This window comes from Magnolia sinica, chromosome 9 (assembly GCF_029962835.1).
Source record: "Magnolia sinica isolate HGM2019 chromosome 9, MsV1, whole genome shotgun sequence".
Lineage (NCBI taxonomy): Eukaryota > Viridiplantae > Streptophyta > Magnoliopsida > Magnoliales > Magnoliaceae > Magnolia > Magnolia sinica.
Window position 1 is genome coordinate 76,165,222 of NC_080581.1, and position 14,899 is coordinate 76,180,120.

General features: G+C 37.4%; 1 protein-coding gene and 2 long non-coding RNA genes across 3 annotated transcripts in view; 2 read left to right on the top strand and 1 right to left on the bottom strand.

Moving 5' to 3' along the window:
* LOC131256483 (protein FAR1-RELATED SEQUENCE 5-like) lies at positions 1-2,040 on the top strand. Its single transcript, XM_058257365.1, has 2 exons — positions 1-250; positions 1,397-2,040. Exons 1-2 carry the CDS (start codon positions 220-222, stop codon positions 2,023-2,025), a joined length of 660 nt encoding a protein of 219 aa, XP_058113348.1. The 5' UTR covers positions 1-219; the 3' UTR covers positions 2,026-2,040.
* A 1,540-nt stretch (positions 2,041-3,580) lies between these two features.
* On the top strand, positions 3,581-9,297 carry LOC131256484 (uncharacterized). Its single transcript, XR_009176836.1, has 4 exons — positions 3,581-3,821; positions 3,913-3,973; positions 4,127-4,240; positions 9,067-9,297. It is a non-coding gene; the product is annotated as an uncharacterized LOC131256484 (long non-coding RNA).
* A 1,046-nt stretch (positions 9,298-10,343) lies between these two features.
* LOC131255717 (uncharacterized) overlaps positions 10,344-14,899 on the bottom strand; it is a 71,872-nt gene continuing 67,316 nt past the window's right edge. Inside the window, exons 2-5 of the long non-coding RNA XR_009176304.1 lie at positions 12,284-12,442; positions 12,063-12,204; positions 11,851-11,989; positions 10,344-10,956 (exon numbers count right to left, since the gene is read on the bottom strand). This is a non-coding gene — a long non-coding RNA (uncharacterized LOC131255717). The remainder of the gene's footprint in view (positions 10,957-11,850; positions 11,990-12,062; positions 12,205-12,283; positions 12,443-14,899) is intronic.

Here is a 14,899-nt window from a genome sequence, read left to right on the forward strand (position 1 = left end):
CTCTCTCCACCACCAGCAACCACGTGCAACCCTCTCTCTACCACCAACAACCGCGTGCAGCCCTCTCTCTCCACCACCAGCAACGTTTGCCTCCACCTCTCTCTCCCCCCTTCTCTCCCTCAATCGGTACCCCCGGCTGCGACCGCCTCCACCTCCCTCTTCCTCATTCCCTACCACCACGTTGTGCAGCCTCCGATTACAGGTAAGACCCCTACAACTATGCTGTGCAGCCTCGGATTGAGCCTTACAGGTAAGGCCTCTGTTTTTTGGGATTTTCTTTGTTGTTGTTGCTTCTTTTTTCTTTTTTTTCTTTTTTTTCAGATTGAGATGCTCTGGATCATGTGTTTGATAGATTTCTAGTGTTTGAACAATGACAATACATATGTTTTGGTGATTCCGCAATAATGCGGTCAAGCTTTTGTGACAAACGGAACTCTCCACAGCCATGGGCCGGGGTTCCAAGTTCCATTAACATCAAAAAGAATAATTTGTATGTAGGTTTTTATTAAGTTTTAATAGCAGGTTTCATAATATCAAGAATATCACAAGGAATTATCATAGTTCCGGCTGTCAGTGGGCAGGACTTAGGCCTAGATATTGAATTGTCGGGCTGGACGTGTTCAAAATTTTGTAGTTTCTTGGCCTAGGCCCAACATATCTACAGCCCTGATTATACATGCCAACATTTTGAAACTGAAGCTTCCCTGATTCCAAACCCAAATCAATATCAGTTTTTGCATGTAAAAGAAAAAATGGTCTGTTTTATCTGTTTTTTTTAAATTATTTTTTTGTAAAATTTACTTTTGTATTTTTAATTGGTGAAGCCAGTAACCTTGTTGACTTGGACAGTTGCAGAAGATTGCTAGTGGCCTTGTATTATTGTATCTAGTGCTAACACGTACTTTTTCCCTAACCTGAGATTCTAGCAAATATCCTAATCATGCTAAGCATACTTCTTAAAATACTTTCTACTGTATGCAATTCATGTAATCCTTCACTAAATATCACAATCCGATAAACAATTGTATGATGTTAAGTTCTGTTATTATTGTTGTTATTGTTTTGTTTTTAATTGAAACAGAATAGTTATTGCTTTCTCCTGATTAGTGATTAATTGGGCTGATTCAAGGGTTACTTCATCATTATGTTTCTACAATTAAATAATTTTTTTTTTTGCATGCTCATTGATTTCAATTCCTAAAATTATATAGAAGAGAGTAATTTGATACTTTTGTAAAATATGCCATTATGATTCACTAGATTAAGCTAAGGGTTGTTATTGTTTTTTTTTTCTTTTATATTTTTTCTTCTTTATTTATAAATAGTAATTTTTGTACCCTCATATTTATTTCGTAGCTTTTGATTAACCGAATTTATGTTTACTTTGAACTTGTAGTTGGGGAAATGGAGTCACAACCTAATGCAGGTGTAGAGAATCATAATGGACACCAGACAAATCAAAATGAAGAAACAATCTCACATCCATATGATTTCATTCCAGAAGCACCCAAGGAAGTGAAACCAATAGTTGGTATGGTGTTCATTTCTGAAAATGTTGCGTATGATTTTTACAATGAATATGCTAGATGGTGTGGATTTAGTATACGAAAAGGTTCAACGCGGAATAGTATGAAAACAGGTGAAACAATTATGCGAAGTTTTATATGTTCTAAGGAAGGGTATCGACATCGTAAGCATATAGAAGCAACAGATCATAAAAAGAGACCAAGAGCCATGACAAGATGTGATTGCAAGGCAAAGATTGTAGTTCACAAGAATGGATCAGATAGATGGGAAGTTAAGACATTTGTGGAAGCACATAGTCACAATTTAATGAGTCCAAGCAAGGTTCATTGTTTACGATCACATCGACATTTTACAGATTCTCATAAGGTTGTCATGGATAACATGAGAAAAGCAGGTATTGGCACAGCTAAAGTGTTAAATTTTTTTACAAATGAAGCTGGAGGACCTGAGAAAATGGGTTTTATTGATGAAGATTTAATGAATGCTCTTAAAATTTAAAGGAGTGACAAATATAACAAAAGTGCTCAAGAGTTGCTTCTTTACTTTTATAATAAACACAGGAATAATGATAATTTTACTTATGCAATCCAGATTGACAATGAATGTAAATTGACATCTTATTTTTAGTCAGATAATATTTTAAAAATAGACTATGAAGCCTTTTGGTGACGTTGTATATTTTGACACACTATACAAGACCAATGAATTTGATATGCCTTTTGGTCCATTTGTCGGAATCAACTACCATAAACAATCTATCTTATTCAGTACCGGGGGTTTCTATTTGGTGAAACTATTGAAGATTTCAAATGGTTATTTCAAGCATGGTTACAAGCTATAGGTGAGAATCTTCCAAAGGCCATAGTCATAGATAAGGACCAGCAATTGTTGCTGTAATTGCAAGTATATTTTCGAATATTGAGCATAGGTTGTGCATGTGGCACATTGTTTAGATGCTTCCAGATAAGTTAGGTAAAGTTATTAATGAGAACCCATCATTCAATACTAATTGAAGAAATTGTATATATATGTGCGATGAATAAGCTGAATTTAATGCATTCTGTTCGAAAATGATTTCAGATTATAACATTGAAGAAAATAAATTACTACAAGATTTGTATACAATACGTAAAATGTGGATTACAACTTATGTCAAGAACACATTTTATGTAAAGATAGCAATGACACAACGGAGTGAAGACATGAATGCCTTCTTTAATTATTTTGTAAGTCATAGGTTAATATTATTAGAATTTGTAGAAGAATATGATCGCGCTTTACAAAAACGTCAGCATAATGAGTTGAAATTAGATTGTGACAATTTATATAGTACACCTGTAGCAATAACCTCGATCGATATTGAAACAAAAATGGTAAAATTTTATATAAGAGAAGTATTTTATGACTTTTAAGTATAGGTGAAGGAAAGTGCTTCACTTGTTAATAAGTTGGTAGTAAGGGAATGACTATTAAGAAAATATAATATTTCGACTATAGAAGAAATGATAAAATGTATACAATTATTTAGAACTATGATGAACAATTCGGTTCTTATACTTGTTAGAGTTTTAAATTTCATGGGATTGTTTGCATGCATTTATTAGTTGTGTTCAAGTAAAAATCCATCAAAAAAATATCATCTCATTATATACTTACAAGGTAGACACATAAGGCGAAAGAAAAAAAATAAAAGTACTCAACTCCTCTATCTTCAAACGTTGATGAGTCAACCGTCTTGGGGCGCGGTGAAATATCTCGTATGATGAACTATTTAATAAATGAAGGAACGATAACTCTAGAAATAATGGAACCTATGTTGTCAGTTTTACGAAATTTTGTTGTAAATGTTCGTTAAAAATATTGAGTCGAAGAAACCTGTATTGGCAAGAATGTTGAAGGTAGTGAAAGTAATTTATTTATTAATGCACATTTTAAGAATTTCTTACATAGTACTTGATCCGATAGTTGTTAGTATTAAAGGTCGAACGAGTAAAAGATTTAAATCTGGCACGGAGCAGAATAGTAAGTTATACCGTGGGTGTAATAAGTGGGTTATTGGGCATGATAAACGAAATTGTCCTATATATAACCAACTTGATAATGCATCTGAAGAAGCCAGGTATATATTTTTTCCCTGTTTTTTTATTTGATTTCTTACATACATTGCATTATTTTAAACAAAATTCATTATCTCCACAGTTATGGCACTAACATTGAAAGAGGAAAGGGAAAAGCAGTTGGTAGGCCAAGAGGAAAAAATATAGTACAGGGTCGTGGTAGGATGTTAAATCAAGGTATTTAAAAAGTAACTATCAAGGCATTTATTAATGAATGTTTAATATATACTTTCGATTTTCATGTACTTATATAATCTCACATGATTAGATTGATCGGTACCAAAGGCATGATGTCTTAAATGTCTACAAGCTTGCGCCATCAGCTACATGTACGAATTCTAACCCTTTTATTAAAACAATAACTTAAATATATGTTCTTTTCCTTTTGATGCCTACAATTTTTTGTTCTTTTCCTTTTCATGCATATAGTTAAGTTTCAATGGAAGTATAATTGAAAATTTTTCTGGTCCTTTTGTATGCAGGAATAACTTGAAATTGTTTACTAAGAAGATACCTATTATAGATCACAGAAGATTGAAGCATCCACTACTCTTAATGTCGACGATGTGGATTGATTTCATTTTCATGGCAATAATGTGCATTTTTTTTTTCGATTTTCATATTCTTATTACAAAATATTTGCGTGCATGTTTCAAGGACAGTGAAACATTCAACTATTGTTGATCGGTGTTTTAAGGTCGTTGACATTTTGAATAACATTTTCTTTTTTCTAATAACATACATAGAAGTAAATAAGTGAGAAATATTAATTGACTTGGTATGATTGCAAGATTTTGTGCTTTCCCTTGTCTTTCATAGATTGGAACAATCCAATTTATGATTTTACAGTCAGTTGTACATATCCCTCCCTTGGGCTTTGTTCCCTCCAACATCATTGCACTTGCATCGTAGAAAAAGCTATCATTCATAACCATACTCTAATGGAACTTATCCCCATGGCCCATTGAAGCCATTGAATATCTTCTGTGTTTCATCCAACCCACCATAGAAATAGCTGTCATTCACCCCCGTCTGTTCACCTCCACCATATTGTAGACCATTCTCCTTGCTGTAGCTGATCTGGCTGCAGCTCCCATTAGAAGAGCTACAGTTATTCTCCCCTCCAAGCATGTAAGCTCCATCTTTCATTTGATATGAATGGTGTGGATGATGGTGGTGGTGGTAGTGATGTATGGGAGAGTGGTGGCCCCCAGCATAGTGACTGGCGAAATGTACAGGTAGCTACGGATAGGAGAATCATTACCTGTCTGATTTTCTCTACTGAGTGTAGACTATTGGCTGAATCTTTTCATCACGCTTACAAGATTGACATACCAGATAATACACAGGCCCAGTTAAGCAGTCGACCCTTAGGCATAAGGGCAGGCTCCAAATTGAAAATGAGTCAATACGTCTCTTGTTTGTCAAGGATGGGCAATTTTTTTCTTCAAAAAGGATTCTTCAAATTGAGCATAGATGTTCCTCATCGCTTGTGAGTTCATCAGCTAGAATGATCACTTCACTAGCTGTTTGTAGCTTTATCCATGTATTCAGTTAGAAAGCCAATGTATGTAAGACAGATCTGCAGTCTAACTGTTATGCTTATTACAAGTAATCAAACAAGTTATATGTGTGATATTTATGTTAAGGAATTGATCAGTAATTGTATTTACTGTTTGGCTGTCGACATCTCTGTTTAACCTTTTGCTCATACTATGAAATTTGCTGAGTTTAGTTCAGTGTTGATTCAATTCAGTGCACTGATTCTCTAAGGCTATGTTTGGAACTTTGGATATGCAAGTGATTTGAATTACAAATGGTCAATTGTACTTTTATTTTTTATTTTTTTACACACGCACTCACACCACACAGTGAAATTTCACCATAATGGGTGCTCAAACCCATGACAACAACCTGCTTAGCAGGTTCTAAGGATGTTGATTATCACCAAGTTTTCTTTAATTTTTGTTTTTTTGTTTTTTTTTTCAGATTTCTTTTTGATGGCCTTGTTTTTCTAGTTACTGAAAAAAAGTATTCATACTTAAAATTATGACCAAAAATTTGCTTGTAGTGTATCCAGTATCAATAGGAAATTTATTCCACTGGTTCCTTGTTTTCTTGCATTTTTTTATTCTGTCATTGGGTTCAGTTAGAAAAGTAGAATTAAAAGAGTGGGGAAACAAAGGAAATTTGTTTTGCCATATGAACCTGGTGATGGTCCTGTGGAATGTTCTTGCCAAATTAAGATTTAAGCTCACAGCATGACCCATTGATGAAATTTCAAGATTGTTTCCAATTGATTACCGATCACATGGATCTCATTGGGCTTTGTTCCCTCCAACATCATTGCACTTGCATTGTAGAAAAAGCTATCATTCATAACCATACTCTAATGGAACTTCTCCCCACAGCCCATTGAAGCCATTGAATATCTTCTAGGTTTCATCCAACCCACCGTAGAAATAGCTGTCATTCACCCCCATCTGTTCACCTCCACCATATTGTAGACCATTCTCCTTGCTGTAGCTGATCTGGCTGAAGCTCCCATCAGAAGAGCTGCAGTGGTTTAGTCTCACTCTTCTTACATTGGCCTCTCATATATACATATCGCTCACTAATTTCTTATGTTTTGCAGGTTGACTGCCTTGTATGTAGCTACTGTTTTTGTTATATTGGTTCAATAGAACTTCAGATTGGTAGGAAACTCTATTTGCAATCTCTGGAATTACCAGCAAATACAGAACATGATCATGAGACATCTTCACATTCTTTAGAAGAGGCTTGTCCAGTTGAATTATCGGATGAAGAAGATAATACTCTCATGGCGAACTATGACAGTGTACAGTCATGTTCTTCAAGTAATATGAAGAACAACAATCTTGTACCAAAAGAGGTCTTGGAGGCGCTAGTAAATGGTAGCTTGGCTTTGCCTCACTCTAAGCAGTTTACATTGCCTTCGGTCATTCCATGTCCTCGAGGGTGTGAAGAAGAACATTACTGCAGGTGAACAAAGCTAATAAATATGCGCACCTCATGTGCAAATTTTCATTATTGTGTTCAACCCATCATTATAGCCTTGTCCCAACTCCCAACTATTTGGGGTTGGCATTACTATTCCGTTTTGCCAATCATATCCAAAGCAAGAATTCTTATGATTCTTGGAAAAATTTCTACAATGGGCTGCTCACTGGACATAACTTCTGCTCCTTTAACTGCGCTTGGGTTCAGTTGATGCATGTCACACATTGCTTCTTGGTGAAGGTTCCATTCATGGGATGCATGTGATTGTGAACTTTCACATGCAACTGTCTTTATTGCCAACATATCACATGTCTATTGTATTAACTAACACTAATATCACTTTCTCTATTAGTATATACTATGATTTCTCAGTTAGTGTTAGTATTAACTAATTAACTAATTAAAAGAGTGGGGGAACAAAGGAAATTTGTTTTGCCATATGAACCTAGTGATGGTCCTGTGGAATGTTCTTGCCAAATTAAGATTCAAGCTCACAGCATGTGGAGAGGTGCACAAAATACTAGTCTGTATACACTTAGATTTCAAGGAGTGGAGAGCTTCTCATTGTGCAGGTTGGCCAGTTTGCAAATTACCTGATTGAGGCTAGAAATGAATTGCAGCATAAGTACGTGCCTATCATCTCGTTCAATGTGCTGACTTGCTCATGGGTTGCATTTTTGTTATCTTTTATTTTTTACCAATTTCAAGTACTTTTTGTTTTTGTGCAGATCTGAGATCATTCAATGCAAGTTTACAGTAACAAAGGCACTGCTATTCAAGGCTGACAGGTCATCGTTCGACCGCCTTTGTCAACAGGTTTGGGACATGTCTATTTTTCCTGACAACATGAGGCAATTGCTACTTCTAATACACACATTTCTTGATAGCCTCTGATATTGGTGTTTTGATATCTGCAGACCATGTACATGGATGGTATCCTCCAGTTTACAGTTTGTGTCAACAGAACTGTGCTTCAGCGATCCAGACCATTGATACTAGGGGCCCCCACTTTTGAAGGGCATATCTCGAAAACCATTCAGATGAGAAGACCCTTCCCAACCCAGTTGGATGATGAGGTCGTATGATGAACATATGGTGATGTTTGGCTTATCTCGAAATGAAAGTCCTTTAACAAGGCTATTGCTTTAGATAATTTTTATTTTATTTACATAACCAAAAAAAAAAAAGCTGATTGGAAATTCACACAAATGATGATTGCTTAGGTGATGTTCCATGTATTACAACAAATTGGCCAAAACTGGGAGGGAAATACATCATATACAAATGCTTTCTTTACATTACAGCACACTTGTCTTTAGTTTTGGATTCCGGATTTGATGAAGAGCTATTGCTGCTCCTTGGCCCCTGCAAGAAACAAACATCTCTTATAAAAACAACTCATTTGTGGTTACATTGCAGTGAAGTTACGTTCAATATGGGTGAGCGAAAGGATTCTTGCAGAATAATTCTACAACAGGCCTGAGATGAGTGGCGAGGATTTAGCAGTACTAACATGGCGGGACATAATGATGATTGTTATTATCATTTTAGTGATGCTGCTAACTCTAGTTTGTACTGTTGGCCCCAATGTAACAGTACTAGTTTCTCAGCCCCCACTTCAGATTGCGACGTCTATGCTGTTGGTGATGCTAATGTGGGTCCCTTGAGCTCAATGTCAATTGATCTTTGCAAGATGAATGATCAAAATAAGATCTTGTCGCTCCGTGATGCTCCCAATAATCTATTTGAAGATATTATCTGCTTGAATGAAGAGATGAGTGGCGAGGATTTAGCAGATTCCGGTGGGGACCCGTCAGAAGTGGCTGTTCTTCCAAATCAAACAGTGTCACACAAGAGAAAATTTCAGTCGCCTGAATCAGATAAGGCCATGATTGATAACAGCAACAACAACACTAGCCCATCTGAGAATCCGAAGAAGAATTCTCGAGTGAGTATTTAAATTTTTACTGTGTTTTTCTTTTGGATATGACAAATGGGTCCTCTGGTGTGTGAGATTTTCTGTTGGGGCACACCATGTGGGTGCCCTTACTTGAAAAATCCAGTGAGCCACACATGAATCAAAATTGGAAACTCAAAAAAAAAGAGAGAGAGAGATCAAGGTCTGCATTCAGTGCATGTCTGTTGTCCCTCTGATGACTGTAGTAGTGGCCTGATTTTTGGACCAAGGCAATGTGGTTTGACCCACCTAATGGGTTTGTTCCATAATATCTTTATAATTCAAATGCAGGTCCAAAGAAATGGAAAAAACTCGCAAGCAAAGAAGAATATGAAGACGGTTAGGACCACCGACGAAGAAGATCCCAGTGTTGCGTTGAATGCACAGAGCTCTAGCAGCTGCTCATCAGAGGACGATTCAAATGCATCCCAAGAGCTTCACAAGGAACCCACTGCTTGTTGCACTCTTTGCTTCTAATTCGATGCATTGTGGCTTGATAGAAGGTGGAAAGCTAGTGATTGCATGATGATTATATGGGCATATTACAGTCCTTGTGAAATGCTCGATGATTGGCTTCTAATTCAACGTTGTGTGACTTACAATAGGTGGGAAACTAGAGGTTGTATGTTGAACATATGGGAATATGATTAAATGAAATGATCGATGTTTGGCTTATCTTGAAATGAAAGTCCTTTAACAAGGCTATTGCTTTACATAATTTTTATTTATTTACATAACCAAAAAAAAAAAAGCTGATTGGAAATTCACACAAATGATGATTGCTAACAGAACAAAGAATTTCTTGCATAGCAAAGCAAAGCGTGCATGTTACAACTCATGGTCATGCTAACATAACAAAGAATTTCTTGCATAGCAAAGCAAAGCAAAGCAAAGCGTGCATGTTCTGTTGTAGTGGCCCACTATGTTCAACTTGTCCCGTTTTGGGATTTGATTCCCGATCACATGGATCTCATTTTGGCCAAAGTAAAATATCAAAAGCTACGGATAAAGGCCGTAGCTATAGTTTCCGTAGCTCAAAAGAAAAATAAGCTACGGATTATATTTGTAGTTAATCGTAGCAATAGGCTGAAGTTAGTAGCAGCTACGGTTAATAGTGCCTATATTTTTTTTAAAAAAGACAAGAAATTAGGATAATGGTATTTCTTACCATTGTAGTACATGCCCTGATAGAAATTATAATAATGTCTCTCATACTAACAATAACCAATTTCACTAGGAGATGAATGATATAGTTTTAAAAAAAGACACTAACCTGCATATGTAACATTTGGGCTGGACTAGCCTGTCACGCTTCCAGGCCTGACTGACCATGGACCAGGTTTTGGCCTGGTTTTTATGCATGTGGGTTGGACACTGACCTGAATTTCAGGCCTGGTTAATGAATGGCCCATGGCCAAGCACAGGTTTAGAGAGGACCACCTGGCATGAGATACCATGTAACATAACAAAACAGAAATTATAGAGGACCACCTGGAATGAGTTACCTGATTGTTTGGAGCTCCGCCTTGGTGTGACCTGCTGAACAGTAGACTGACCATTGACAACTGAAAATAAAGAAGGTTGTTGTTTTTGCTGCTCTCGATAAAAGATGGAAGTAAGAACCCCCTACATACATGTTGTCATTCAAAACATAAGACTAGTAGAAGCATGCGAGAGAGAGAGAGATGCCACTGACATTAAGAAATTTCCACATATGAAAATTCGATTTCAAAACTGACAGTAATTTGGAAAGCCATAGATTTGTACAGTGGTGTTGGGCCAGTGGTCTAATCCCAATCGGGTGTGAACAAAGTCCTGATATGCTATACAGTACGAGTGGAGGTCATGGTTTGGTATATAGACCATTGATCTCATGGGCCCCACCAAAGATAAGGACGCCCAAAATTCTTCATGATTGCAAATTGATGGTTATGAGAAAAAATGTAGCCACTCCACATTCAGCAGGAAAAAAAAAAGGATTGGAAGGCTAGAATTTCTAATCTGTGTGATATTTTAGAACATGATCCATCCATGGTAGCACCCATTAGGTCAACAGACTAGTGGAAACAATGGTAGCACCCATTAGGTCTTGCAGTCACAAATACTACATTGTCTTCACAAATACTACATTGTCTTCTTAAGCAATACTTAAGAAGTGATCGTTTGTCATTACCAAGATCTAACAAAGTGTAGCTTTGCCACAATTGCTCCTGTTGTATCTTCAATTGTCAGAGAAAATATAGCTTCTTCAGTATTGCCTTCTCTTAAGATGTTTGTTACAGCACCATAAAGGCTGATTCCAGTCATCTTGTCACGAAGATCAACAATAAATGACTGCAAGACTTTGAAAATGTAAGAAAATAAGCAATAAGATTCTACTTAGCGAAAGAAAAACAGTTAAATATCTTAAATTTACAAAGGAAAAAAAAAATAAAAATGTAGAGGAAAAGAACACACGCAAACACACACACACACACACACACACATTGATGATGTAAGAAAGTAAGCAATAAGGTTTTACTTAGCTGAAGACAAAAACACACATGCATGCACACACTCTTTCAAGGGTAGTTGCTTTTAGGCAAACCTCCTGGCTGGCTCTGCACCTATACCTCAATCATTGAGCAGTCATTTAGGGGCCTTAGCTGGTGATCTGGGCTGTTTCCCAAACCCACTCACCCACCACACCCACACACCTGAGTGCAGTGATCCAGGATGCCGCCCCACCCCTCCACATCAGAAAAGGAGGCCAATAATAACATCTAGAACTACAACAGCACAATTATGAACTATTTATCAATCAGTATTTCAGTTTTGGAATGACAAAAGCTGGCTGTTCAACCCTGAATTCTGCAATGTGTTGATAACGGTGGTTTTGCAGCCACATGTGACTCCATGAAGTAGTCTGGCAGTGATTCTTGGAAGCCAGCATCTTGCTCTTTTGACAGTTAGTTGACAGGGATAGGTTCACTTTTTTTCAATTCTTTTACATCTGAACTCATTAATGGACTTCGAGAACCTTGCTTCACTAAGGCCAATGTGTGTGTTTAAGTAAATTGCTTGCACTTGACAAGCATAAGCAAACAATCTCCAAAGCCCTAGTTCTTTTTTTTTTTTTTTTTAGCATAATAGAAATAAAAGGTTTGCAACCTAGTAAAAAGAAAAGGCAAAATGCAAACATCATTGAAAAAAGTAAAGTTTCCAAAATGAGGATGATGGTATACTTACTCTGAAAGGATAATTACTGAAGTCAATAGAACCTTCAGCAGGGCAATGCCACTTGAGAAACTTTAGGACCCTGACTTTGACTCAATCCATTCAACAGCCTTGATCCTTGACACCAATTTGGTGTGGATGCTACAAGTACCTAAGAAACATACATGTCATGGAACATTTAATGTAGACAATGCATGGCTGTCAATGAGCATCTTCGTAATAACCTGCTCTTCATGTTGAATAAAGGGGACCAAATATAACTGCGTGGCACTACCATATTCAAGACAGATTTCAGCATTTGTTTGCATATCACTGTCTATAACATTTGCAATGAAAGGTCTATCCAGTGCAAGCATACTTCCTACACTGAAAAGAAGTTTAAAGGATGGGATCATGGCAGCACAAGCAAGATAACATGAAAATCCAAATTCAATTAAGAGCCTACCTGAAAAGATTCGCAAGGAGAACCTGCTCTCCCCACAAGAGAAACTTTAACTTGACACCATCATTATCAACAAGAGTGATTTGTTTCCGCTATAAACAATCGAACCATGCCTTGTAGTCTACCTTTTGAAATCCTAGATCTATGCTGCTCATTCCATGCCTGCATAGAAAACCAATCAAAATAAGTAGCACAAGGATGTGCTTGGTAGAGATATCAAAGAAGGTTATGATGGCTAGTAAAATCTGTAGTGGCAAATTACTTTTTGACAGAAATATTTAGAGCCTGAATGCCTGAAAATGAGTTCATCTCATTTTAGTTAATCATAATTATGTATTAGAAATTATGACCTCTAATACATAAAATGAGATGAACCCGTTTTCAGGTGTCCACCAAACCAGACCTAATGTTAATCAGGAAAAAATAATAAGATATCAAGATAGTAACATCTCGGAAGGCTTTCTATAAAAATAACACATGGATGTGTTGCATCCACTTGAACAAAAAGATGCAATAGTAACTGAATGCTAAGATAGGTAAAACAGAATTTGCCCATTTCCACTTTATGGCTCCGGTTGGATGTATGAAGTAATTGAATTGCGAACATTCAGTTTAATAAAGACGAAATGACAGAAATTAATATGCTCTGCAGTATTCAGAAAGAGGAAGTAGCCGTCAAATTGCATTTATGTTTTTTTTCAGTTTGAGTTGAAAGTAATGCATTTGAAAGGAAACCACATTTGTTAAATCCACTTTGCTAGAATAATTCAAATATTCAATTCAATTTGATAGCGCATCGAAAACAACCTATTAGACTAAAAATTTCAATTCAGTTCAATAGCGCATACAAACACTCCATTCGAATTAATTACAGCAATCAAATCAACTTGGATTATGTTTTCCACTAAGATCATACAAAAGAATCCCAACTTGAGAAAGAGATCCAGTAGAGGGAAAACAGTGATGAACAGATGAATGTGAAACGAGTAGAAATATAAGACAACAGAACCAAAATAAATTGTAGCAGTAAAAAGGCAGAGTCAGCTGAGGTTGTATATTTTTAATTTGGGATTGGATGCATTTATCTTGGTGATTTTGATGAGCCATGATCCAAGGAGCTTTGCTAGCCTCACATACACCTTTACACATCACACACGTACCACCTTCGCACATGTGTAGGACATCTGAGCCTCACTGTGACAATTATTCCGTACGATGCTCCCATGAAAATGGACAGAACTCATACATGACTGTGGGCCCCACAGAGCTCCTGTGTGTGCCGAGCTCGGGACACGGGTAGTACCCCATCGGCCAATCTGCATACGTGAGTGGCGACTATATGCTCGACCTTACCGTCAGATGGAGGCGGTCGCGGCTGGGGGTACCGATTGAGGGAGAGAAGGGGGGAGAGAGAGGTGGAGGCGAACGTTGCTGGTGGTGGAGAGAGAGGGCTGCACGCGGTTGTTGGTGGTAGAGAGAGAGGGCTGCAGGCGGTTGTTGGTGGTGGAGAGAGAGGGCCGCACGCGGACGTCACTCGTGGCAGGGATTGAGGGAGAGAGAGGGCTGGAATTGAGTCCGATGGAGAGAAGGTTGCAGGGGTAGGGATGTAATGTAACCGGAACGACCGGTTTCAACATTGAAAATTCCGTTTTGACGGGAGCCGTTGATTTTTTATTTCAGCATCCGACGGCCAGCTTGCCAGCTCTCGACCGCATGGAAGGTAACATATAGTAGAGCGTATAGTACCTTTTCTATATATATATATATATATATATATATATATATATATATATATATATATATATATATATATATATACACCTATTTTTGATCTCATACCATAAAATATCTAGAAATATAAATGGACGGCATGGATGAAACAAATACATTATGGTGAGGCCCACAGAGCACCGACCACATCAGCCATTGGCCGCTGGCTGCGGAGTAGTCAATCCGTTTCCTATTTATCGTACACACTGTACCACACACCGCCGACCTGGCTGATATGTTTACGTCACCAAGTTACGTGGGTCTATGATGTATGTGTTATATCCAAACCGTTCGTCTAGTTGGCATGCTCTTCGAAATGCCTGAGAAGCCAAATAAGAGAGATCCAAGGATTAAGTGGACCACACTGCATCGCATAAGTTTTGGATCAATATGATATTTGTTTCCGGATTAAAAATAACCATTAGGGTGGGCCCTATGAATGTTTTAATGGTGACTATTTGCGGTGTGATCCACTTGAGCTTTGGATATGACTTATTTTTGGGTTCATTTAGTAAAATGGTTTTGCCAATTAGGTGAACGGTGTGGATATAATAAATGCATCATTGTGAAGCACATGTAACTTTGATCTCATTTGAACCGTTAATACAAGTCTGGAGCTCCGCAAGCGTCCGACGGATTTCCTGTCAAAGCCTTTATCAGGAAGTTTCTAGGCTGGGATGCTAAGTGGGGTCCATCATAATGTTTATGAGAAATCCACACCATGCATCGGTTTTGAAAGGTCATTTTAGGACATGAGACCAAAAATGAGGTGGATCCAAAACTCAAGTGGGTGGCATCGGGAGGAAAAAGTAGGGATTCAGTGACTTCCGTTTGGAACAGTCGTATTGC

Excerpts from the sequence above, each read along its gene's own strand:
- LOC131256483 (XM_058257365.1), top strand. The coding sequence starts at position 220 with ATGCTGTGCAGCCTCGGATTGAGCCTTACAG. Across the intron at positions 251-1,396 it reads CCTCGGATTGAGCCTTACAG|TTGGGGAAATGGAGTCACAA; the intron begins GTAAGGCCTCTG and ends TTGAACTTGTAG.